This window comes from Chiloscyllium plagiosum, chromosome 14, assembly GCF_004010195.1.
Source record: "Chiloscyllium plagiosum isolate BGI_BamShark_2017 chromosome 14, ASM401019v2, whole genome shotgun sequence".
Classification (NCBI taxonomy): Eukaryota; Metazoa; Chordata; class Chondrichthyes; order Orectolobiformes; family Hemiscylliidae; genus Chiloscyllium; species Chiloscyllium plagiosum.
In genome coordinates this window covers 41,189,100-41,217,037 of record NC_057723.1, presented here as the reverse complement: position 1 = coordinate 41,217,037, position 27,938 = coordinate 41,189,100, and the positions used below count along the sequence as shown (strand labels likewise).

Genomic DNA, 27,938 nt, shown 5'->3' with positions numbered 1-27,938 from the left:
GGTTGAGAATGGGAGTCCTTCAATGGTAGCCTCAGCTAATGTAGGATTGAATCCACACTGTTGTCATCACTCTGCATTGCAAATCAGCCATCCAGCCAACAGAGCTAACTGTGTTAGAGATTTAAAAAAAAACTGCAGATGCTGGAACCCGAAGTAGACAGGAAGGAGGCTGGAAGAACACAGCAAGCCAGGCAGCATCAGAAGATGGAGAAGTCAACATTTCAGGTGTAACCCTTCTTCAGGACTTGGGGTGGGTGTAAGGGTGGTGGGGCAGGGTGGTGAAGTGGGGATAAGTGAAGACAGGCAGAGGGTACAATTGGTTGGCAAATGGGAGGATTGAATCTGGTTGGTGGCAGGGAGGGGGAGGGGCTGGGAAGGGAATCAGGAGATGGGGAGGGGGGTTATTTGAAATTGGAGAATTCAATGTTGAGCCCGCTGGGCTGTAGGCTGCCCGGTCAGAAGATGAGATGTTGTTCCTCCAATTTGCAGTTTTGTTTGTTGTGGCAATGGAGGAGACCAAAGATGGTCATGTCAGAAAGGGAGTGGGAAGGGGAATTAAAATGGGCAATGACTAGGAGGTCTGGTGAGCCCCTGTGTGCTTGAGTAAGATGTTCATGCAAGGACTGTTCCCTTTGACAGTCCTTGGTTTGCGCCACTCTCCAAACCAACCAACCCGAAACCCCAGGTACCTTCCCCTGCTGGTACAACAGTCCCCTCACCTCCATCCAGGGCCCCAAACAGTCCTTCCAGCTAAGACAGAGGTTCACCTGCCTCTCTTCCAACCTAGTTTACTGCATCAGGTGCTCCCGGTGTGGTCTTCTTTACTTCGGGGAGACCAAACATAAACCAAACTAAACGGAACAGTTAGCTGCGCATCTCAGCCCAGCCTGCAGGGGCCGACTGGACTCCCAGTCACTGCCCATTTTAATTCCCCTTCCCACTCTCTTTCCGACATGACCATCCTTGGCATCCTAAATTGCCACAATGAACAAATCCACAAATTGGAGGAAGAACACCTCACCTTCCACGTGGGCAGCCTACAGCCTGGAGGACTCAACATTGAGTTCTCTAATTTCAAATAACCTCCTTTCCCATCCCCAACTCCTTTCCCAGCCCCTTCCCCTCCATTCCACTCCTTCTTGCCACCACCTGGATTCATTCCTCCCATTGACCAACCATGTCGTACCCTCTGCCTGTCATCACCTATCTCCACTTCATCACCCTGTCCCCACCATCCCCTTTGTCTGCAGCTCCCCCCATACTCCCACCCCCAGACCCGAAGTAGAAGTCCACCTGAAACGTTGATTTCTTCACCTCCTGCCTAGCTTGCTGTGTTCTTCCAGCCTCCTGCCTGTCTACTAACAGAGCGAACTGACCTGGGATAAGATGGAGGGTACGTAGATTAAATGACAAAGATATCATGGAACAAAGGGAATGGGAGTGGTAATAGTTATAGCAATGAAGCAAAGCATTGGTTCAAAGCATTGTTCTCTCTGTAAGCAAAAATGTGAAAACAAGATATAGACTGACACTCAGCAAGAAGCTAATCAATATAGAAGACAGTGTCTATGAAGTTATTGAACAGAATTTTGACCATAGGGTTCACTATATTTTTTTCTTTTTTTTTTGCAATTTTCTTAAGGGATAGTGTTTGATTTTAGGGAGTTGCTTTTTCATTCTCATTAACTGATTTATTAGGTGATACTGACATATAGCAGAAACCTTCCATATATGTGTTGATGTATAAGGTATCTGGACTGTCACAGGTGCAGAATTAGAATAATTTAACAATATTCTCAGTATCTCCAAACAATATAAATCATTAATTTACTGGATACCTTGGTATTTGAATTGGTACAAAACACAATTTAACAAATGTTTTCTCAAAGCAACTGACACACTTCTACATATGAAAGGTCATCATCCTAAAACGCTCCTGCAGACTACTGAAATTATAACCAGGCAGTTACTACCCTATTTACTACATTTTGTCTCTTAATCTCTTAGTTATGTTTAAAAATTTACATTATTCATTACAGTAGGCTCCACACACATCCCTGCTTTCCTCTGTCCTATGATGCCACCTTGGATCTAACAAAAGGGAACTTCTGGATCCAACAAAAGACCTTCGTCCTTAGCAGAAGGCTGCCGCATCAAAAGACTCTGCCTTTTGGCCACTGGTAGCTCTTGGTGCAACAACAACTCCTGCCCCAACTCTCATTTCACCAAGTCACAGTATATCTCTCCAGTGCAGTACCAATAATTGGGCCCAACTCCCTGGTCCCACCTCTGTTTTTTAAGCACTAGTGCAGAAGATTGTAGAGTACCTAATCAAAGTATGAGGTGCTGTTCCTCGAGCTTGTGTTGAGCTTCACTGGAACAATGCAGCAGGCCTAGGACAGAAATATGAGCATAAGAGTAAGATGGTAAATTTAAAACAGGAAGGTCAGTGTCAGATTTACAGACTTGAGTGGTAGTGTTCCGTGAATACAATCAACTGAATCAAAAGAAATATGAGTGAATAGCTTTTTCACTTGAAAGGAGTGTGTTTGGGATCTTAGACAATGAAGAAGCAGGAGCTAAATACTAAGTGTTACACCTCTTAATTTTCCAATTTTTGGTAACTGTCTGACCTGAGTTTTGGGGCGTCAGCATAATGGGGGTAGAAGAGAGATTGGATGAGATCAATTTGAAGTCCATTGTACTTTTAATATCGTTATTGTAACTGATGTTTAATTACAACATGTAATTATTAGAGGTCATGTTCTTTGATTGTGGGATAGATCAATGCTTTTGTTTTAAACTATAATTCTTGCAGATTAATTAATTGAATGTGTATCTTTGGTTTTGGATTCTAAACAAAATTAAATACATGAATGGTCTCTACCAATGAGGTTCTGTTCATGCAAGACCTGCAGCCTTTTCCCTTCTAGGTGCAAGAGGTTGAAGTTGTTGGAGGGAATCCTGAGGGACAGGATTAACATGTATTTGGAAGTCAAGGACTGATTAGAGATAGTCAACATGGTTTTGTGTGTGGAAAATCATGCCTCACTAATTTGATTGAGTTTTTTGATGAAGTAACAAAGAGGATTAATGAGAGTAGAGCAGTAGACATGATCTATATAGACTTCAGTAAGGCATTTGACAAGGTTCCTCATTGTAAACTGGTTAGCATGATTAGATCACATGGAATACAGGGAGAACTAGCCATTTGGATACAGAATCAGTGCAGGGTTCAATGCTTTTTGTCATTTACATAAATGATTTGGATATGAACATAGGAGGTATAGTTAGTAAGTTTGCAGATGACACTAAAATTGGAGGTGTTGTCAACAGCGAAGAAGGTTACCTCAGAATATAACAGGATCTTGATCAGATGGACCAATGGGCTGAGGAGTTTAACTTTGATAAATGTGAAGTGCTGCATTTTGGAAAGGCAAATCTGGGCAGGACTTATACGCCTAATGGTAAGGTCCTGGGGAGCGTTGCTAAACAAAGAGACCTTGGAGTTCAGGTTCAAAGTTCCTTGAAAGTGGAGTCCCAGGTAGATAGGCTAGTGAAGAAGATGTTTTATATACTTTATTGGTCAAAGCTTTGAATATAGGAGTTTGGAGGTCATGTTCTGGCTGTTCAGGACATTGGTTAGACCACTTTTGGAATATTGTGTTAATTCTGGTTTCCCTCTTATTGGAAGGATGTTGTGAAACTTGAAATGGTTCAGAAAAGATTTACAAGCATATTGCCAGGGTTGAAGGATTTGTGCTATTGGAAGAGGCTAAATAGGCTGGGGCTGTTTTCCCTGCAGCTTCGGAGTTTAAGGGGTGACCTTATAGAGGCTTATAAAGCCACAAAGGGCATGGATAGGGTGAATAAACAAGATCTTTTCCCTGGGGTGGTGGAGTCCAGAACTAGAGGGCATAAGTTTAAGATGAAAGGGGAAAAATCTAAAAGGGACTTTTTGTGTCATCTGTAAACTTATTAACTTTTCCTTACTTGCTAATCACACCTTTTGAATGGCTTCTGTCAGGCGCATTCTGGCATTGAAATCACCAAAGAAAATCAGATCATCTCCCCTTTGTAACTTAGGGCCTTGAGTAATCAAGACTTGAATCAAACTCCTCTCTGGCCTCATCCATTGCTTCTATGAATTGGGTACATGCATAATGATGGTGGCATACTGATTTTGAACAAGGATGAGCCTCAGTTTTACCTTTCCAGAATAAAGTTTATGCACTCCCTTGTTATTTGAGTAGATCTTGTCCTGACCATAGTGTCTCACTGAGGGTAACAATGTCAGTGCCATAGTGCTTAAGTTCCTGGGCTAAGATAGCAGCGTGATAGTCAAGTATGTCACTGTTAGGCTGTCCATGAGGATTCTGCTATTCCAGGCCCGAGACATTATTTTCAGGAAGTGAACGATTCCTATACATGAATTATTTTGCTTTCTTTCACTCGAAAATATTGTGATTGGCTGTGTATTTCTATAATAAAAATAGTTAACTATCTTTTAATTGGACAGGTGTAGCTTTGTGCAAAGTGAACTTGAACCTTTATTGTGATCAGTACTGGATAGAGAATGGAAAGTTAACTGGGCGCAAGCCTTGGATCACCATTAAAAGTCTTAACAGATAATGGAGGTGAATTTGTGAATAACAAATTTTGTGATATGTAAGAATTTAAATGTTATAGTAGTAATACGTTCTACTGCAGCACGTTGATTCAATATCAGTTTGTGAGTGAATCCACGCAATAATTGATGAAATATTACTCAAAATATGAGCAAATCAGGTAAACTGTAGATTACAAATGGCACTGCCAAATGCAGTACATGCCAGAAAATCTCTTACAGATAATTGGGAGTATCGTCAATTCCTATTAGTATACAACTAGAATTCAAAACTGCCGTCACTATTGTATGATAATCCTCCAGCACTATAGGGAGCAACTCTTTACTCTCCTTTCTCCATCCTTTGACATGTGCTACATGCTGATAGAAAAGCTTTCATCAAAGCTGAAGTGTCAGAAATGTTAAGAGAGAATTGAGACATTATACCAGACCATCAAGGAGAGATTTCAGTTCTGGTAAAAAGGATTTATTGTAAGGCAGAGGGACACAGAGAACAGAAAGTGCCAGGAACATTTATTGGCTGTGACAGAAAATGGTTAATAATACAACTTGGGAATTAGACTTTTAAAATGGATGCTCTGTGAGACATGGGGTAATTTGGGAATTTTACTTATGAAATTCATTATGAAATATGACATAAAGTAAGCTGGGTGGGCAAACTATGAGGAGAATGCAGAATTGCTTCAGTGATGAAGCAATTTTGGGCTGCATGGTGACTCAGTGGTTAGAACTGTTGCCTCACAACACCAGGGACCTGGGTTCAATTCCAGCCTTGGGTGACTGTTTGGGAGTTTGCACGTTCTACTGTGTCTGTGTGGGTTTCCTTCAGGTGCTCCGGTTTCCTCCCACAATCCAAAGCTGTGCAGGTTAGGTGAATTGGCTGTGCTAAATTGTCCATGGTGTTCAGGGATGTATAGGTTAGGTGCATGAATCATGGGTAAATATAGGGGAATGAGTCTGGGTGGGATATTCTTCGAAGAGTCAGTGTGGGCTTATAGGGCTGAAGGGCCTGTTTCCACACAGTAGGGATTCTAATTCTAATGAGTGGGAAAATGCACAATAGATGAACTGTAATGTGGATAAATGCAATATTACCATTTTAATATCAAAAACAGGAATGAAGATTATTATCCAAATGGCAATAGAATGTGAAAGGGGATGGTGCAATGAGATCTGGATGTCCTTGTACACCAATCATGTGTCAATAGTATGTTGGCCTTCAGAACAAAAAGATTGGAGTACAGGGGCAAGGATGTCTTACTGCAATTGTACAGGGTTTTGCTAAGGCAATACCTGGAGTACTGTTCATAATTTTGGTCTCCTTATCTGAGGAAAGATGTTCTGGTTATGGTGGGAGTTGAACAAAAGTTTATCAAACTGATCATGGGAATAGCACAACTGATGTATGAAGAGAGATTGGATCAGTTAAGAATATATTCACTGGAGTTTAGAAGGGTGAGGTGGGTGAGATGGGGATCTCATAGAAAGCTATAAAATTTTAACAGGACTCAACACAGTAAACACAGTAAGGGTGTTCCAGATGAATGAAGAGTACAGAATTAGGTTTCATAGTCTAAGGATACAGAGTGGGCCATTTAGAACTTGGGTGAGGAGAAATTTCTTCCCACAGACAATGTGGAATTCTCTGCCACAGAAAGGGATTAAAGGCAAAATATTGAATGTTTTCAACAAGGGGTTAGATATAGTTCTTAGGGCTAAAGGGATCAGAGGGTATGGGATGCAAGAGAGAAGAGGGTACTGAGTTGGATGATTAACTGTAATCTTATTGAATGGCAGAGCAGACTCAGAAGGGCCGACAGACCTACTCAGAACCATGCAGTACAGAATAGTCCCCTTGACCCATAGTGTCTGCATTGACCAAAAAAAACACTAAATCTAAAACATTTCACTTTCTAGCACTTGGCTCATTGCCTTCAAGTGCTCATCCAAGTACTTTTAAAGGTTGGTCAGGTTTTCCACGTCAAGTAACCTACATTTCTGTGTAAAGGGAACAGACAGTGTATTCCAGATTCCAGCTCTCTGGGTGAAAAAGAAGTTTCCTCAATCTCCTCTAAAATTCCTACCTTGCACCTTAAAAGTCTGGACCCTTGTTATTCACCCTTTAACTAAGGGGAACAGCTGCTTTATATCTACTCTGCCCATATCTCTCACAACCGTATCAAGTCAGGTCCCCTCTTAGTCTTCTCTGGTCTAACACTTACCAGGCTCTTTTCATTGCTAAACTATTCCATCCCAGGCAACATTCTTGGAAATCTTCTCTGCATCATCTCCAATGCAATCACATCCTTCCTACAGTGCAGCGACCAGATCTAGACATAGCCTGCCAGCTCCCACATAACCTCCCTGCTTTTATAATCTATGCCTCCATTGATAAAGGCACATGTCCCAAATACCTTGACTAGCTTATTAATCTGTTCTGTCAACTTCAAGGATCTGTGGACAAACATCGCAAAATCTTTCTGTTCCTCTGAGCTTCCTGGTGACCTGCCATTCATTGAGTACTCCCTTATCTTATACTTCTTCCAAAGTGCATCACTATCCTATGCAGCTGCAACTTTACTTTCAAGGAACTATTAACCTGCACTCGAAGATCTCTTTGTTCAGCAACACTCCCTAGGATTTTACCATTAAGTGTATAAGTCCTGCTCTAATTTGCTCTTCCAAAATGCAGCACCTCACATTTATCTAAATTAAAATCCATCTGTCACTCCTCAGCCCATTGGCCCACCTAATCAAGATCCAATTATAATCTGAGGTAATCTCCTTCACTGTCCACTATACCACCAACTTTGTTGTCATTTGCAAACTTACTAACTATACCTCCTATGTTCACATCCAAATCATTTATGTAAATGACAAACTATCTAACAATAAAACCTCTGAAGATATACAAACAAATTTTGAACAAAATGAAGTAAAATTAAATAAAATGATATATTTTCATATTCCATATCTTATGTTGCAGTACAAATGAACAGTAACAAAATTACATATATGTTATTTTCCTATTCCATATGGTGCAGTCAGCTTCCTATATGCTCCATTTTTTGAACAAATAAAACACATCTAATCACAAAGCAACTCAAATAAACATTGATTTTTCTTTCAATTTTCTATTACTCCTCTTAATACCGGTCATTCCTCTGCAGGAATATCCAATATTTTCTTGAAACAAGCACTTCTTTTGTGAAACACTCTGACAACTGGTTATTTGTGTGACTAACTTTATTTTGGAATGTGTTCTTTCCAACAAATATCCTATGCCAGGAAAGTCAATTTTCAACCTTTGTCACCAATTTCCTTTGTAGAATGGACATTGTCCCAAAGAGAATAATTGTGCACATAATATTCTATGGTCAAACTTAGCTCTGATTATTAAATGAAAGCTGAAAGTACTGCAGATGCTCTAAATCGGAAACAAAATCAGAAATTGCTGGAAAAGCTCAGCAGGTCAGGCAGCATATGTGAAGAGAAATCAGAGTTAACGTTTTGGCTCAGAACTTAGGAAAGGTCACTGGACCCGAAACATTAACTCTGATTTCTCTGCACAGGTGCTGAACTTTTCCAGCAATTTTTTGTTTTTGTTACTTCAAATTACACCTTGTATTACAATTTCCTATGCAATATTGGATAAATATACCCCTGTATCTAAGCTGCTACAGGCATCTATGTTTCAGCAGTTAAGATACTTTTAAGCTATCTTTTTTTCGGAGCTTCCCAAGTCAACAGACAGCATTCTTTCCCACCAAGAATATGATAAGTCTTGCTATATTGAAGTAGTAATTTGGAATATTGGTGTGCAAAGCATCACAAAAAAAAAGCTTCATATATTCTGTGTCACCCAAGGCTAAAAACCTGAGTGTACATGGCTCTGAATTTAATTTCTTTAATGTTTTATTTGCTTACTCCAGATCTCCAGAACAATAGCATATGTCAACTTAGGGTTCAATTTCAATATGACATAATTGGCATTGGGTTAAGTATGAGTACCTGATTCAATTTATCAGGATGTGATGAACATTTTCCAACAGTCAAGCTTACTGATCCAAAGTCAGTCCTGACTTACCCTGCTTAAGTTTAATCTTAGATATTTAAAGACCCCCAGAAGGCTGACTTCCAATTTTAAATTTCCATTTCGTTTTGCTCAAGCTCTGTAGCAAATTCTCACAGAAAATTATTGATATACTTAACATAGAACATTACAGCATAGAACATTACAGCGCAGTACAGCTCCTGGCCTGTACTGTGCATCATAAAGGTGTCTACCAGTTTCTGTCTGCGAGACCACTAGAAAATTACTGGGTCAGTTTCAGCTGAGTGCAACCTACTTTTAGCAAAGACCTAACTGAGAAATATGTCAGCCTCACTGCACCATTCAATATATAAACACACTTGTTTAATTTCAATAGCTTCCCTTCTAATTCATCTGGTTCTTGAGGGAAACCTTTCCTTTGAAATTTTTCACCATGCAAATCTACTTTTTTTTAAATTTCATTGACGTACATTCTCAGGGCTACATTGCTGAAAAAGCTAAAGAAATCTTAAAGATTCACTTTTCCTGCATGAGGGGAATCTGGTTCAATGTCTTGATCACCAAATTTCTCTTTGAAACACTGAGCCACTGATTTGGCTTCAGCATATGTCCGTCCCATCAGGGAACATTTTTTCTGTGCATGTCAACCTTTATGTTAAGGCTGCTTATCTTCTATCTGATACCTCCATTTATGCAACTAATTATTTCCAGCTGTCCAAATCTTTTTGTTTGTCATCATTAACTTATTTCCTAATTTGTTCATAGCCACTAAAATTTCATAATCATAATGGCTCTTACTTTTCTTGGTATTGCCAGCTTGATCCAAAGCCCAAGTTCTTAGCAAACTTTGACCTCTACTTTCTGTCTTATCACATTCTGGACTACTACCTATCCTATGAATACCTTTTGCAAGCTTGGGAAAGTCCCTAGGGCATGATCACTTCCAAGTCCAGTCAGAGCCCATAATGCACTTTCACGCCTTCATTGTCTTCACCTCATTTTGCCCATCATGGCTCATGCCTTCCATCCCTCTTCTTGCACATTCAGCTAAAGTTTATTTTAGCCGGTTGTTTTCCCTGCTCCTGTTAGAATAGCATTTATCACTTCACAGGCCCCATCTGGCATTAATGTTACTTTGGCGCCAACATTCAGTAGTCGTCCTCTAAGGAAAATAGCCTTGTTATGTTCCATGACCAGTTTAATTTGAACGCTTTCATGGACAACCCGCTCAACAATAAGAGTTTTTAACTTGGAACTATGTCTAAAATGGTTTACCCAGCTGTTGTACAGAGAATCACTACTCTTTTTAATGGTTTCAGCACAGTGACATCCCTAAACCTGAACCAGGTAGTACTCTCACATTCCTTAATCTTAGTTTGATCTTTATTATTTAAAAAAATCTAAGGAATGGAATTATATACAGGTCTGAGCAATATGGATTATGGTAAGATGGCAGAATCGAAAGAGAGGACTAGTAAGGCCTCAATCGAAGTCATGAGCATCTGGCGACAACTATTGTACTTTTGCCAAGTGGCAAGGCTATTTTCTTGCTGGCAATGGTGAGTAGCTAATTAAGGAAATTATAGCTCGTTAAATGCCTTATAAATTCAGCTTCCTATCTTCCCAAATTACCAAACAAGCTAGATGTCAAAACTTCTCGACTTGAAAGTCAAACGAATACCTGGCGACTTCAGCTCATCCTTAGCTGCAATCAGCCTGCATATTGCTCAACTTAAACCAGCATCTCAGGGCAGGATCCATGGGTACCAGTTCCGTGCACCCCTCGTCCTCAGTCATTTGATATTTGCCAACCCCTCATGCCATTGTGCCACCTCTCCAATCAACTTGGAGAACTCTTAGGAAGCACAGGCCTCTGCTGTAGTGTGCGCCAGTAACTAGCATTGAAAGTCTCCTACATGGCCACTTTGCATGCAGGGATGGGCACCCAGCTCATGGATTGGACTAAGCTACATTTCAGGGCTATTTGCTTGCACTCTTTGCTTTTGCTCACTAAGTGCATACCTGCACCATCTATGCCTTGCTGAACCATTTAGCACAATCACACAACCAATCAGCCTACCTTGTTGATCAGCAGTCCTTAGTCAAGGGGCATACGTCTTGCTCTATGGCAGTGTACTGTGACAACCTCACACCTGCCCCATGTGTTAGTAGTTTACATAGCAAACACATTTCAGAGTCTTAGGTGAGTTGCTCTCACCAAGGACCATGGAGTTACATGTTAACAAAGGGATTCCCAACACAATAAATGTTTCCAATACTGCACCAAGGGATTGGTCATGGGCAGGCATCAAGTTGGAGTGTTATTGGTCAGAGGATCTGTGCCTCAGCATTTCAGACAGCAGTTCACGATCAGTCCTGTGGCTGCATAGAGACCAGTCCATGGTATTTGGCTAACATAGTCAGGTGATATACAACCACTAGTCAGGGGTCTGGGTACTTGTTGTCCAGGTCTGTGCAGATAGGTCACTCCAGGAGGAACCAAAGAACTGCAAATGCTGGAGATCAGAAACAAAAACAGTAACTGTTTGAACAACTCAGCAGGTCTGGCAGCATTGGTGAAGAGAAAGTGGTGTTAACATTTCAGGTACAGTGACCTTTCTTCAGAACTGAATGTAGCTAGAAAAAGGTTGGCTTGTATTTTGCTCTCAGATCTAATGCTGAGTTTGTAATAAAGTCTGCAGACAAGGATGATGCTGTTGTTGTCTGTATATATCACAGAGGCTGAGTGCCAGCTCTCAAATACCTTCTCCTATCTCCCTCTGATCCTTGGCCCTATCATGTAACACCAAGCTATTGTGTCCACCATGGTCACTGATCTCATTTCATTTCAATGTGTCCCCTACTTAGTCCAGACTCATGGTACCCCAAACTCTCACTGCCCACTTCCAGCTCCTTCCCAAAATCCACAAACAGGATTGCTCAGGCACACCTCTCGTTTCTGCCTGTTCCTGCCCCATAGAACTCAACTCTTCTTATCTTGACTCAATTTTTTTCTTTCCTTGCTCCATCCCTTTCTACTTTCATCCATAATTCTTCTGATGCTTTATGCAAGTTTCAGGATATCCAATGTGAGGGCTCAGCCACCTCTTCTCTACCATGGACGTACAATCCCTTAACATGTCCATCCTCTATCAAGATAGTTTTAGGGCTGATGGTGTCTTACTGGAAAAAAAGGCCTAAACTATCCCCATCCACCACCACCCTCCTCTACCTGGCCAGGCTCATTATCCCTTTGAACAACTTCTCCTTTAATTCCTCTCACTTCATTCAGGTCAAAGGTCTCAGTTATGCCTATCCCTCTGTGGGGTACATTGAACATTTCTTGTTTCGATCCAACTCTGGACCCCAACACCCACAGCTCCTTCTCTGATATGACATAATCAATTCTGCTTCCTCTTCTCATTCAGAATTGGAAAAATTCATCAATTTTGCTTCCAATTTCCACCCTGGTCTCATCTTCACCCTGGTCCATCTCTGACTCCTCCCTTCCTTTCTTCAATATCTGTTATGATTTCTGGGGATAGGCTCAGCACCAATATCTACAATAAGCCCACCAACTATCACAGTTACCTTAACTATACATCCCGACTCTATTCCATTCTCCCAATTCCTCTGCTTCCATCACATCTGTTCCAATGATGCCAGTGTCATCAAAGGGCCTCCAAAATGTCCACCTTCCTCAACCAAGATTTCTCAATCATCAGGTTTAACAGAGCTCTCAGCCACCTCACCCAGTCCAACCTATCTCCCGTTCTTCGGCCTTCACCCTCTCTTTTCCCTCCCACTTCAGGTCCCTTTGGTCCTCACTTACCATCCCACTAGCATCCACATCCAAAGGATCACTAGCCATTATTTCCATTACCTCCAGCAGGATTCCAACCCCAGACACATATTTCCCCACCCCTCCCCTCCGTTTTCAGCCTTCCACAGGGACCACACTCTCCAGTTCACTCCTCCTCCCTTTGCAACACCTCCCCATACCACAAAGGCATGTTCCCATGCAATCACAGAAGGTATAACACCTTCCCATTTACTTCCTCCCTCCTCACTATCCGACGCCCAAGACACACCTTCCAGGTGAAGCAACAATTTACCTGTACCTCGTTCAATCAAGTCAATGGTATTTGCTGCTCACAATGTGATCCTCTCTACGTTGGGGAGACAAAGCACAGACTGGATGACTGCTTAGCAGAACACCTACATCCTGTCTGCAAAAATGACACTGAGCTTCCAGTTGCCTGCCATTGAATGCACCACCTTGTTCCTTGGTCAACATTTCTGTCTCAAATCAAAAATACACAATGGGAAATAAAATAACTGCAACTACACCTGAAGTGGTCAGGGTACATGTGTTAGTTTATGGGTGTGTTGTCCCTAATCCCTGGCCATCCTAATGCATTGGCTGCCTGTGTGCTACATACCTCCCTGCCCCAGACATCACTGACTACCTCATTCACACCAACACTTTTGGATACAGTGGATACAGAGATCAAGGAAAGAATAAGGATGCTGTAGAACAAGGACCGATGGTATCAGCAGGATTCATTGCCTTGTATGTGCCTTGTTCATTTTGCTTCCATATGCTATAGCAGGCTCTCAGCACACACATTGATCCATGATATATCCTGTATTGACATGAAGTTAAGCATCATGTTGGCTCAGTCACATTCAGGGCTACACAAAGACTCAAACAAACAGATGTGGATGCAAACAATAATATTTTTTAAAAGTTGAAATTTCATGTAATGTTATGCATCCTACCCAAAGTGCCCTCAATATGTTTTCTGCTTTCTTTGTTACGGAAAGGATATTATTAAATTGCAGAGGTGCAGAAAAGAGTTACTCAGGATATTCCTGGGACTGGAGGGTTTGAATTATAAGGAGAGACTGGATAAGCTAGGACTTCTTTCACTGGAGCATAGGAAGTTGAGAGGTGATCTTATTGAGGTTTATAAAATCATGAGAGGCATAGGTAAGGAGAATAACCAAAGTCTTTTTCCCCAGTGTAGGGGAGTTCAAAATTTGAAGGCATATTTTTAAGATGACAGCAGGAAGATTTAAAAGGGACCTGAGGGAGCAACGTCTTTCACACAGGCGGTGGTTCATATGTGGAATGAACTGCCAGAGAAAGTAATAATGTAGGTACAGGTACAACATTTAAAAGATATTTGGACAGGTACAATTTGGAAAGTTTTGAAGGGAAATGGGCAAAATGCAGGCAAATGGGACAAGTTTAGTTTGGGAAACTTGATTGCCATGGATGAGTTGGACTGAAGGGTCTATTTCTGTGCTGGATAAGAGGTGCTGGAAAAGCACAGCAGTTCAGCCAGCATCCGAGGAGCAATAAAATCGACGTTTTGGGCAAAAGACCTTCATCAGGAATACAGGCAGAGTGCCTGAAGGGTGGAGAGATAAATTAGAGGAGGGTGGGGGTGGTGAGAAAGTAACATAGAGTACAGTAGGTGAGTGGGGAAGGAGATGAAGGTGAGGGGAGTTGAAATGTTGGGCCACAGGGTGTTGTGGTTGATTGGTGCGGGTGTCCCAGAGATGTTCCCTAAAGTGGTCCGCGAGGAGGCGTCCCGTCTCCCCAATGTAGAGGAGACCGCATCGGGAGCAAAGGATACAGTAAACGATATTGGTGGGATGTGCAGGTAAAACATTGATGGAAGTGGAAGGCTCCTGTAGGGCCTTGGATGTGATGGGTGTGGAAGGCTCCTTTAGGGCCTAGGATGTGATGGGTGTCTGTGCTCTAGGACTATGACTGCCTACTATTACAGCTGTGTAGTCCCTACTTCTGCAGCTGATGTGGAGGGAGCATTCTCGGCAATGGAGCCCAATGTCCCTCGAAGTTTAGTCAGGTACCCATGGGTGGTTGCAACTGCACAGCCCTAATAATGCTGAGAGTCATCTTGCCAGAGGCAAATGAGCACTCCTCTGCTTCATCTTCAAAGAGTCAGAGATGCAGATTGGGTGGAAGCAGAGGACCAGACCATCTCTGGGGTGTTCTGAGAGGGGAATTCTGAGAGGAATGTATGGTTCCTTCTCAGTTTTACAGGTGTTTCCACACACCAGTTCCATTTATTAACCCTTCATATCTCCTATGTTAATTTTTATTTTCTGATTAGCCTATTTATACAATATTGCTCACCTCCAGAGTAGGAACCCAGGCCTCCTAGCTCAGCGGTAGGAGCACCATCACTGTGCCACAACAGCCCTCATCTATCTTTTCATTTTAAAAAATTTAGTCTATTTTTCTAATCAACTTGTTCAGAAATGTTATTACACACCTATGAAGCAGGAGTGACTAGAACCCAGTCCTGCTATCCATGAGTAGGAACCCCTCCTCATCTACCCAGTCCATGAATGAATTAACCCCAGTCGCCTGCTTAACTACTTGTTACATTAACACGATTTCCCTACATGATCATCAATCTCAATCTCTGTTTCAATTATAGATACACAACTACACTGGACCTGTCAAAATTATTGTACAGTTAGTGACCATTGATGAGCCTCCACTTCTACATGTACACAGCCTAGTTGGAAGACAATGTGAAAATGGAATCTGTGTAATTCAAATGGACTCTGAGGACATGACTGCTAGGTGAGAATGTGGTTTTACAGTAATACAAATATTCAGTAATTTATTTCAAACACTTGCAGCAATCATATTTGAGATTAGAATTTGGAGATTGGATAAGTGTTATCTAAGAACTTTAGTTGCAAAGGTATCTACCTCAAAGTTTTGAAAATTGATCGATTTTCAGTACGACATCCCCAGAATTAAAAGTACAAGAATTGAATATAGGTTGGGCTTTTGTACTTTAGGACAGAAAAATAAACAGCATTTCTGGTCATCTTAAAGGGGAAAAATGTAACCAAACCTACTTACTGAGTTGACTTAGTCACCAACTTTACATTTTATTCGATTTTATTTTCCATTGCATTTAGCAGGGTGATGGATAGCCAATTTTGTCAATTACTGACTGTTATAATTCTAGCTGGACAAGTCAGATCCCTGAGTGAAATCTGGCTTCATACTATGTTGTGTTGATTTTAATGAGGTGGTCTTTTATACAAACAGACAATGCTGCAGACTCAGTTTAGCAATAAAACAAATTTATTATGCAAAAGAAATTAAGATAAAATAGAATACCTCCTTTTCTCAGGAGCAACAGCTTACACAGCTTCACCCAAGACGTCTGAATCTTCTATTCAAAAGCTTAATACACCACACTGTTTGCTTTGTTCACTGTAAACAAGTTGTCATTAACCTCCCTGAACTCTCTCTCGGTTTGTTTGTTTTAGAAAAACATGCCATGGCTATAAAAATATCTACAAGTTAATCATTAAACCTCTTCAGATGCACAGAAAATTCACATACAATTACTTCAAAACTCTCAAATGACAATACATGAATCCCATACCATACTTCACATTGAAAAATCATGTTACTGGTAAAGTTGGGGTGAAAATAGTCAGTGTAATTGACTATGTTTGATTTGTCTGTCTGACAAAGTCAGTAGAAAGAAAAGTGGGTGAGATGTAGTAGAAATGGTTGACCTATTTTCACCAAATTATGTCCACACCAATGTCAAATTTTCACAAAATGTAAAATTTTGAGGTAACATTCTCTGGCTATAAATAAATTTTCCCTAGTGATATTGCTATCTCAAATTGGATGTTCCTGCTGTCTCAAACAATTTCCAGAGCATCAATGTTTCTTGGCACTAGCAGTTAGTATTTTGTGATAACGACAGAAGGGACAAGATAAACTAAAGAATCGAAAAGGGGTGCTTAGCAACTGGTATAAATAAGATAACCTTACTGAAGCACAAATGCATTTCATGTGTTAGAGTATCCTGAATCAGTGTGTTCATGTCTTCATGTGTTAAAGTATTCTGAATCAGGTGAAAAATGTGTTTGATAAGATAGTAATCATTGGATCAAATTGATTGTCAGGGTTTCTCTAATGTAGATTCTTAGTATTGAATGGAAAACAAGCAAAAGAATATAATGTTATAACTTCTAACTTTTTTCATGTGGAGACAACATAAAGTAATTCCAATAAACTAGTGTATTGTAAAGGAGTGAGTGTAAACACTTAAAATTACAGTTTTAAAAATATTATTTCATTAGGAGATGGATATTATTTTAGAAACTAGGTCACATACATCCAATTTAAAATCCAAATACTTGTCTAAGTATGAAAACTTGAATCTGAAAGAATTTCAATCCCTGGGAACTGTAGAAATAGCAAGGTACTTCTTCAGTCTCAATCTTTCAAGATTAGACTTAGGTTTTCCTGACTTGTTTTCGCCTTACTTAAACATACTTACCTACCAATTTTGTATTTCAGTCTTGAAATCTTCAGTTGTCCAGCATCCACAATCTTTTGTAGAAAAGATGTTTTACATTTCTAATGTCCCTTCTGTGAAAATCTGCTTCTTGATTTCACTCCTGAGTTACCCAGCTTTAACATATATATGACCCCACAAGGGAAAATAATTTCTCCATACCAAAATCTCTTTATTTTAAATAACTTCAATCTCAGATACCCAAGAATTTATGAAGGAAATTTAAGCAACCTAGGCTCAATTTGATCCTCTTGGTCATTTTGGGTCCATCTGATGTCAACAGATCCTTCCTAGAGCATATTTTTAAACTGAACACACACAGTACATGAAAGAACCTGGAAACAGAAAACTCCCCAGGACATAACAAAATGATCTGATATTCTTCACCTGAACGTTCCTTTTTATATTGGTTTCTACTTTGTAGATTTACAATGTTTGCAGATTTCTCAAGGCTTAAATGTGATTCCCATGATTTTAAATTAGATGATAATGAGGAGTTAATTGACATTATTGGATTGCATTTCTGATGGTCATCCTGAAATTCAGAGCTGTAATGTTTAAAATGATGTTGACAATTTAAAAGCACAACAATAAACACTCAATGTTTATATCTGCTTTCCTAATTAGGCTAAAATCAATTCATGGTGTTTATGCATTAGGATAACTGATGTTGCAGCTGTTAAATGAATCAATTTAACATTTTGAGGACTCTCCTGCTCGTCTTCAACACCAGTAAATTCAGGATAATGGTTTCTCCAGTTGAAATTTTCTGCTCCCTGGAGTTAGGACTTGTGAAAGTTGGGGAAATACAACAAAAATGAAAAAATTAGAATCTCAACATTGAGGAGCAAAATACCCAATTTTCACTTAAACTTTAACCACTGACTTCAGAATCTCACTATTAAGTGGTGATTACTTTATCTCCAGGCATTTGCAGTTCATTACTAATCCAGTTCATCGCATTTATATGCCACTTTCAATTCTCATCTCTTTTGTCAACAAGTACATGGTACAAATTCCCAACATAAAAGTCAGAGTGGGAACCTGGTGCTAGCAACTCAATACTTCCTTGTCCTGGTCTTCAATTACCTCTAACTTCACCACAACATCCCTACATGCTCCATGGACAGGGCTCACATCTGAATTTCGTCCACGTAAACAGTATCAGTCATCAGTCTCACCACATCATGTGTGCTGTTTGTCACAATCACTCTGGAATGGAAAAAGGAGTTAGAAACAATGGCATGAGAATTAACAAAGTCATGGGCTCCGGGGGTCATTAATGGGTATATAAAGTGATGAAAAGAAATGGGAGAGACCGAACGTTCGTCAGAGACAGGAAAAAAAACAGGGTACATGAAGGATCATAGGAATATCCTGCAACTCAGGCACAGCCTGAAAGTCACTCACAAGGACATGAAGTTGAAACCTTGCCATCTTTGATCCAGAGTCAACTGAGCAATAATGATACAAAATGGCTGCCACTGCATGCAAAGTGCACTGAGTAAGTTAATATTTTTCTTTTTGGTGTAATGAATAAAATTAATTGAATGTGAGACTCTGCTCAGGGCAGTTGTATAAATCATGCATCCACTGATTCAGTAATGCCACCCATTTGGGCTCAAATTGCACTCCACTGGAAGATAATTCATCATCCAGAATGTTCATTGTAAGTTATGGCCTCAAGCAATCATGCGTATTACATTGTTTGCATGAATTGTCTCCTTGTCAAGTTAGCTCAGCAAATGCAATCAGACATTAATTTAAAAGCATCACCTGGGCTTAACATTTCTTAAAAATATTCCATTGCTGTCAATGGAAGTCAACGCTTCAGAACAATCACATTTGCACATTAAATTATAAGCATGCAAGAACATGGTTCTGTGTCATGCAAGGCTGCCTATTTTGGGAGGGGGTGTGGTGGTGCTATAATAGTTGCCTACTACCAAAATTCTACTCTCTTACTGTAACCTAACTACTTTGGTTCTATAACATATATTTGGTTAAAGGTACATGTCTCAGACCTTCTTATTAAGGCGTGACATTGGCCTCCTTGCGAAGACTCCATATCACACTTTATCAGGGCTTAACATGAAGCTTCATTGTAATTGATGTGAAGCCTCAGGAGTACCATTCATGAAACGGTGCTCCTTATCTGACATTCTCCACAGATTATCTGCTCATGCATCTGCCATGAACATCACTGTGGCTCCTTGTGGCATTACTTCAAATGCAATGACAGCATTGAGCAGCAACCTCCAGTACAGCCACCAGAGGGCGAAGCAGCAAGTGAAGATCCCTGAAGGAGATTGAAGAGAATGCAGACCTCGCTGTCAATATCTATAGCTCTCTAAAACACTGTGTAGGTGCATATTGGGGATATCCCAAGCTGTCAGCACAGAAGTGTGTCATCTATTGGAGCAGAATTTGCACTCTAAAGAATGGAGAAAGGTGCCCATCAAGGTTACTGGATATTTATGTCAGCAATTCATTTCAACAAATAACTGGAAATCCCTATAACATCTCCCAATCCTCAACCAACAAGTCTATCTGCAAGGCATCTGATACCATTTTAGCCTGATCACAGCTGTTCATATCTTTCCCCTGTAAAAAAGAGACAGAAGTAGCAGTGGGAGTTTTCACCACCACTGACTTTCTCAACTGCAGGGCATTACAACCCGCACCTATGCCACTTTGGGAGCACCCTATCATCAGCCCACAGTGTTAGTCAAAAGAAAATGGTTCCAATCCATCCATGTTCAAATTATGTGTGATTATGAAAGCCAGATTTTAGTGGTCTTCCCCAAATATTCCAGTAATTGCAATGATGTGCACATGCTAGAGATTCTTGCTTCCTCCACAGTCCTTGGGCCATGGTTACTGGGAGGCAAAGATAACCCCTCAAAGATGGATCAGGACACCTTTGTTACACCTTCAGACTGACACAAAATAATGATACAATGCTTCCACTACAGTCAGGGTGCAACAGATTATAGGTCTATTTAAGATGAAATTTCAGTTCCTGGATGACTCTGGTGGGGCATTGCAGTTTAACCCGGAAAAGGTGTGTGCATTTTTATGGCATGCTGTGCCATTCATAACTAGAGCAGTAAAAGCGGCAATGTCCTTGCTGAAGGGGAAATGTGGATCAACAGCAATCTTCTGAGGATGACCATCAGGGCATTGATCAGGTTGGACAGGAATGACAGAGCAATTCATTGTCAGCCTGAGAAACCAAGCACAACTTAAATGAAACCTGCTTCCAAAATGAATGAGCTGGGTTTGAACTTACTTTACTTGTGTAACCTTTGTCGGATATATGGCAAGCAGCCCCTGCTCAGTACAAAGGACGTATGCTGATTATTTTTGCAGTCCTTGACCTTTTCAGTTGCTGAATAAATACCTTGTTATCCATCCGACTGTACACTTAACATCTTGACACTTTCAAATCTATGCATTAAAAGTCTGACTGATTTTTAGAGAAAAGGCAGCAGTCAGTAATATAATGCTCTAAGATTAGGTGGATATTCCAGTAATGTGCAGTGAAGTTTCTCATAAAAAGCAGCAGACCAAGTGGAACCCTAAGGCAATTGACCCTTCCATTGTTGGTTGACCTTCAATGTTTCTGAGTCCATGCAGACTGTTAAACGACCCTGAAATGCTTCAACATTCTGTTGGATAGTGTTGGACCTGAGAGGGACAGCATTTTGTGCAGCTTCTCTTGGCTAACATCCATGCTATGAGGAAGAATGGACATGTGAGTTCCCAGTCTTGAATGGTAATGCACTCACTTCAACATCTGATAAAATGAAAATTTGCCTTCAGAGATGTGTAGTATTATCACTGATTTTGTATCCTCACTCACAAGGCAGGTATAAATGTGCAAGATGTTTGCAGCCAGGCCTTAGTATGATCACTGCACGTTGTATTTAGCCTCAGTGCCTCTATATTGACATGCGATGCCTTCACTACAGTCATCAATGCCATGGTCCAAAGCTCCCTGACATCCCGAAGCTCTCTATGATTAAGATTTGGTTTCTTGTGAGAGTTGAGCAATTCCTTTATATTGTCTTCCTTCCTTGAGATACTAAACTGGCTGCTCATTCCTCACATGAGTGTGACTTCACTAGGTCTGACAGTGATCAAGGCATTAGATGAGGCAATTTAAAAGTGTGAATGCATAATTATTTGCAAGAAGCAAGATTGATTTACAATTGTGTGTCACTGCACTACCCATGTGCCCTCAGAAGTGCTTTCATCCTACATCTTTTACTTTACCTAAGTGCAGTCCTGTGTTTCGCAACTGGGTTGGAGAAGACCTAATCTGTAGTTGCTCCTTTTGGCTTGGAAGAATTTGTGTATTCCTCCCTGGGCCATTTGGGCCTAGAATTTCTGATGAGATGTTGGCTCACCTTCCTTCAATTTGGCATCATAGGGATGGTGGGGATGGATGTGTAATGGGTGCAATCGGGCACCTCTGGAGACTTCTAAGAGCAAGCTTCTGGGGTACTGTGTGTACCTCCTCCAAAGTCCCTCTCAGTAGAGTTGGCATAACTCAAACTCGCTGAGAGGAAAGAGCACGAGTTCAAGGACTTATAGGCTATAAATTCAATTTTACATTTACTTTTACAATTTACATTTTACATTTCCACCACGGTCTCACAATCCCCCACCCAACCCCTGCAACCTCTGAGCCTGAGACTGAACAAATTCTCCTTTAATTCATCTCACTTCTACCAAATCAAAGGAGTAGCTATGGATACCTGCATGGGTCCCAGTTATGCATTGCCTCTTTATGGGATATGTAGAACAGTCCTTGGTCCAATCCTACAGTGACCGTTTCCCACAACTCTTTTTCTGGTACATTGATGACTGCTTTGGTGCCACTTCATGGTCCCACAAGGACCTTGAAAACTTCACTCATTTTGATTCCAATTTCCACCCCTCTCTAACTTTGCAACATTTCCCTTCCTTCCCTTGACCTCTGTCTATATTTCAGGGAATAAACTGTCCATTGCCATCCATTAGAAAGCCATTGACTCCCATTGCTACATTTGCTAAAGCTCAGCACACCATGCATTCCACAAGGACTCCATCCCATTCTCCCAGTGTCTTTGCCTACGTCGCATCTGTTCAGATGATGTCACCTTCAAAAACAGCTGCTGACTTGGCTGGCTCCTTCCATGACAGTGGTTTCCCACCCACTCTGGTTGACAGGGCCCTCAACCGGGCCCGACTTTTCACCTGTGTTTCCGCCTTGCACCTTCCCATCACTCAACAGGGTTTCCCTTGTCCTTATTTTTCATCCCACCAGCCTCCACAATCAAAGGATAATTCTCTGCCATTTTAGACAACTCTAGTAGAACGCCACCACCAACACATCTACTCCTAACTGCACCTGTCTGCATTTCGCAGGGATTGGTCCCTCTGGTACACCTTAGTCCTTCCCACAACCACCAATACCACGCCCCCTCAGCATGGCACCTTTCCATGTAACCACAGAATGTGTAACCCCTGCCCTTTCACCTCTTCCCTGGTCACCATCCAAGGTCCTAAACAGTCTTTCCAGGTGATGCAGCATTCACCCGTACCTCCTCCAATCTTGTGTGTTGTATTCGCTGTACCTAATGTGGCCTACTCTACATTAGAGAAACCAAACGCAGACTGGGTGACCACTTTGCGGAACACCTCCACTCTGTATGCATTTTTCAGCCTTCTGAACTTAAAATTGAGTTCATCACCTTTAAACTGTGAACAATTTCTTCCATTTCTTTTAGCTTGTTTTCATGTCTTCCCCTCCTCCCATCCCAGTTACCGTCTTTTCAAGTCTAGCAGGAGACATACCATCATTGTTCTGCCTTCTTACATTCTGATCACTTAATCTGAACTATCAATATCTCTTCTCTACCAGCATCCTATACCCACTAGCCTGCCCCTCCAAACTGCAGCATATGCTGTTCCCTCCACACTTCAACGCTGATGAAGAGTCATCTAGACTTGAAATGTTAGCTTGCACTCTCTCAATGGATGCTGTCTGACCTGTTGTGATCTCCACCATTTGTTGTTCCCTGCAACCATCACACCCAACAAGACTTCCCTGATATTATGAAACCTTGATGGTTCATTCCCTTTTCCTGAACAAAAACACAGCTCTCTGGAATTTACGTTGATATTTTTATTAATGTTTCAGCTTTTCTATGAGGTGTGAAATTTCATGGAGATCCTTCCATTACCTTTTGACTCAATGATCCTCCACATTTTCTTCAAAATGTCCTGACTGTGGACTTCTTATCTCAAACTTAAACTTCACTGCATTCTGCAAGCTAACTGAAAATAACTAGATTTTCTCCTCCAGCTTCAAGCTAATTGAAGATTACAGTTATCTTTTCTCTCAAGAACTTAAAATGAGCTGCCACCCAAGACCAGACCTGCAGTTGCCCTCTCTGAGAAAACCCCAGATAAATGAAGCATCTGCTAATGTGCCGTGCCTTTTGAAGGTGTTCCTAATCTAATTATGTTATACTCACAACCCAACTCTTTGATTCTGGGATATACATCAAGAATTTATATTTATATTGGATATGATTACCCTCATTTCAACTTGTGTTTCCACTGAGAGGTTCAAGATGGGCCATTCATTGTTTAATTTTCTCACCTTCACTATGTCCTTATAAAATAAGCAGAGTTTACCTTTCTACTGGAGTAAGAACAGGAGTGCTTGATATGCATTTACATTAGATGCATGACAGTTTCTTAACCAAGTGTTTCCATTTATTGTGTACTCAAAGCTTTAATTCTTGAAACTAAAAGTCAATTCTAAAACATATAGTAGAGGAAGGAAACTTTGATCTAAGCAATCTGAACATTATTTGAACTAATGTTTCAGAGACTAAGGAGTAGTGCGTTATTTCATTGCATGACAAAATAATATATTTTAAATAAAGTTATCATATTCTATGAGGTCAACTGACTGGAAATAGGTTATAAATATTTATTATAGTGAACTGATTTTCTTTTGCATCTCTCTGTGAGAGTGACTAACAAATGTATTTTCTGATTAGCTTTCCCAACCTTGGAATCCTTCATGTTCCTAAGAAGGATGTAGTAACAATTATAGAACAACAGCTGATTAAGTCATGGACCTCAGATGCCCAAAATGGGAATGCTTCACTTCTTAATGGAAATAATGAAAATGAAATGGAATTGCAACAGAAACAACTAAAGAGTGAGTTAATATTATTCAGCTGTATTGTTCATTCAGTATTTAAAGCTCTCAATATAGAATACTCTGTAAACGTTTACATGTTAGTTGCTGGTAGTTGGCTTCACCACCAGTTGTAAAGCTATGAGCTCCTCATTTCATAATCAAAATGCACAATTGTTGGGACTTTACACAAAATGTTTGTTTGTTTTTTCAGTTGTTAGAGGCATTTTGTAAGAAATAAAATATAAGTTCTGAAATCTAGTTTTGGCTGGCTGAATGGAAATGCCTCTTCATAAATTAAATTTGGATATTGCATTCCAGTAAAATAGCTGTAAGATACACAAAAATGCTTACAATTTTACCGGCAATTGGTCATTGACTAAAGTGAGAAATGCAACTATTTTCCTGTAGAAAAATACTCAAGCATGGAGTTGAAGTTCTATAAATCTAATTACAGTACTTCACTACTGGGAAGAGGCAATTGAAGCAGGATAAGATAACAAATCTTATATTAATTTTGCAAATGTGGATTAATTGTATACTTTTTCAAATTGACTGTCACCAGCAAAAAATACACAAAACTGAAAGACAGATTTTGTTCAATTAAAACTGTAGGAAATAACTTTATTACTTCTGGCCAAGTTATTTTAAAATGAAATCTTAGCAAACATTTCTATATGTTGCAACCTTGATCAGCATTCATACACATTGGGTCATAAGTTGCTGTCAAAACAAGTGTAGTGATTGGAACAAGGTCAGCCAGATGGACCTCATAGAATATGAGTTCCCTGATTGGGGCTGTTATCCTAATCCAGTCAGAAAGGCCTGGTTGATAGCTATAAACAGGGGTTCTGTTCACTATAGGAACTAGCTCTGGGCTAGCTGGATCAGTGTCTTGTAATATGCACTTATAAATAAAAGGTGACTTGATAACACAATAACGGGCTTTATGAAGTTAATTCAACAACAGTGTGGATAATGGTGCTCAACTGTTTTATACAGAAATACTACAGCAACTTCAGGTAAGGGCAGACTTGTGTTTCAATGCATAAATCTAAAGGTTATGATAGACTAGTGTTAGCCATACAAAAGCAATTTGCACACTCTCTTCAGCCTTAGGAATACATTAATTGACATAAAGTAACTGTATTTGCACCTTAGATACTAAGTGAACTTACCATTGAAAGTCATGTTTATCTATTTTAGTCTAAATACCCTTTTAGCAATGTAAAATTAATGTTATAATTAACAAGCAACCTGTCTCGCACAAAAAAATAAATTAATGTGCAAAATATTTCTTTAAGTTGGAGATGTTAAAAATGTAAACTTAAAAAATAATGTTTTTTTATTCTCTTTCAATGCTAAAACATTGTATGATTTCAATGAACAGTTGCATATAGCATTTAGGGGTTAGTAGATCAAAGGATAATGGGGGGTAAGGTGAGAACAAGCTATAGGGATGGGTAATCAGCCAGAATACTCATGAATGGTGGGGCAGGCTTCAAGGGGCCAAATGGCTTACTCCTGCTCCTATTGTCTATATTTCTATTTTTCTCTTTCCTCGCATCTTCTCCACCTGCTTCTCCCTCATAATCCAATCTTCCATTGCTTCACTTTAGTTCTCTTTCTGTACCTAATTTGTCATTGAATTCACTCACTTAAATTATATTTCCTTCTCACTTAGTGTATTGTGAATTTTGCAATCTTAAAATTTGATTAGCTGTTTCTTTCCCTGTTTTTCTTGCTTCAGTATAACTCTTCTGTTTTGGAATGATCTGCCTGTGCTGCTCACTAAACAAAACTTTTCACTGTACTTCAGTATACATAACTACAATAAATCAAACCAAACTCACACTTTCAACAACATTGGACATTAAATATTGTCACAGCTAAATGGGCAAGAACAAGTCTAACAAATGTCAGGTGCTATATTTGTTGCCCATAACATCAAATGATTGACCCATGTCTGATAGTGGCAGTCCTTGGAATTAGGTAACAATTATGAAGTTAATACTGTATTGATCTGTTTTGGCTGTTAGAAGAAGACAGGGAAAGAATCCGCCAGCAAGCACAGAAGCAGACCAAGTATATGGATCTCAGTGTCGTTCGTCTGATGTTTACTCCATACCTACCAGGAAGTGATGGCAAATTTACACGTACCCTTAGCTCTGTTATGTCAGATCCCATCTTTGACAGCAGTGAGTGCGTTTAAAATTATATACATGTATGTGTTAGTTAAATAAGATGCTTTTATCTCATGAATTATTCTTGTGCAGTCATTTGAATTTTCCTTGATGGCTCAAATTATATTAAGGCAAACATTTCAGTGCACACTTACAACATATAATTATAAGAAGTATGGGGCATGTATGACTTTCATGAAATTGGACAAACTAAATCCAAATTTTGAATAAGTGAATTATTTATTATTCAATTTTGTTAGTGTCATCAGTAATGCAAAGAACTTGTCAATACCTGTGTGAGTTTATATTAAGGGGTGAATTTCAAATTTCTTAATTTACTCCAGAAAAACACTTTAACAGCACTTCAAGTAACAGTCATGTCTTCCCAACTGTCAGCAAAACATTTGGAGGACAAAATGATGTGATGATGTTTGACACTGAGACTCATAAAGAGCGAAAGATGTTTGGGCCTTTTGTTTCTTCACTTGTTGTGCCAGTGTCTCTTTATATATATTCAATATGCTCTGAGACTATTTACCCCCATTGATGAGATGCATTCTGGGGCCATTATTAGGCTTACAATAGAACTCACAACAGACATTATCTGGCAATTGTGTGTGTTTAGGAGTTTTCCTCACACACACTTGCTTGAAACTGTCCCAGATACACCCATAAAGCTTTTGCTGATGTTGCATGCTACCAATATTTGGACCTGACTAATTAGAAGCCTGGCAAACTGATGCCCATTCCAAATTTGATACACTCTATATGATACCAAGAAACAGTGGAGGCACTGGGTACTGCGAAGCCTATGGCCCCCGACAACATTCTAGCAATAATACTGAAGACTTCTGCTCCAGAACTTGCTGCATCTCTAGTCAGGTTATTCCAATACAGCCACAATGCTAGCATCTGCCCAACAATGTCGAAAATCACCCAGATATGTCCTGATGACAAAAAGCAGGACAAATCCAAACTGACCAATTACTGCCCAACAGACCAATCATCAGAATAGTGATGGAAAGTGTCATCAACGGTGCTATCAAGCAACACCTGCTCAGCAATAACCTGCTCACTGGAACCCTGTTTGGGTTCTGCCAAGCCCACTCAGTTCATGACCTCATTACAACTTTAGGTTCAAACATGGGATAAAAAGGCTGACTTCCAGAGATTGATGGCATTTGACATCAAGACTGCATTTGACTGAGTGGAATACTAAGGTACCCGAGCAAATCTGGAATGAGTGAAAATCAGAAACAAACTCTCTTTTGATTGGAATATATCTGGCATATAGGAAAATGGCTATGGTTGTTGGAGGTCAGTCAACAACTCCAAAATATCCCTTCAGGCATTCTTCAGGCTAGTACCCTAAGCTCAACCATTTTCAGCTGCTTCATCAATGACTTTCTCTCCATCATAAGATCAGAAGTGGGGATGTTCACCGATGATTACACAAAGTTCAGTACCTCAGATACTAAAGCAGTATGTGTTC

At 40.1% G+C, this 27,938-nt stretch overlaps 1 protein-coding gene across 5 annotated transcripts in view; it reads left to right on the top strand.

Annotated features, from left to right (window-relative positions):
* The window catches only part of LOC122556673 (nuclear factor NF-kappa-B p105 subunit-like), a 151,293-nt gene that overhangs the window by 96,929 nt on the left and 26,426 nt on the right, over positions 1–27,938 (top strand). For 4 of the 5 annotated variants that reach the window (XM_043703690.1, XM_043703692.1, XM_043703689.1 and 1 more), the window contains 3 exons: positions 15,158–15,306; positions 24,121–24,284; positions 26,303–26,461. In XM_043703690.1, the coding sequence (XP_043559625.1) occupies positions 15,158–15,306; positions 24,121–24,284; positions 26,303–26,461 (472 nt within the window). Of the gene's footprint in view, positions 1–189; positions 226–15,157; positions 15,307–24,120; positions 24,285–26,302; positions 26,462–27,938 lie in introns of those variants that run through there. The other variant, XM_043703693.1, reaches the window with a different exon arrangement.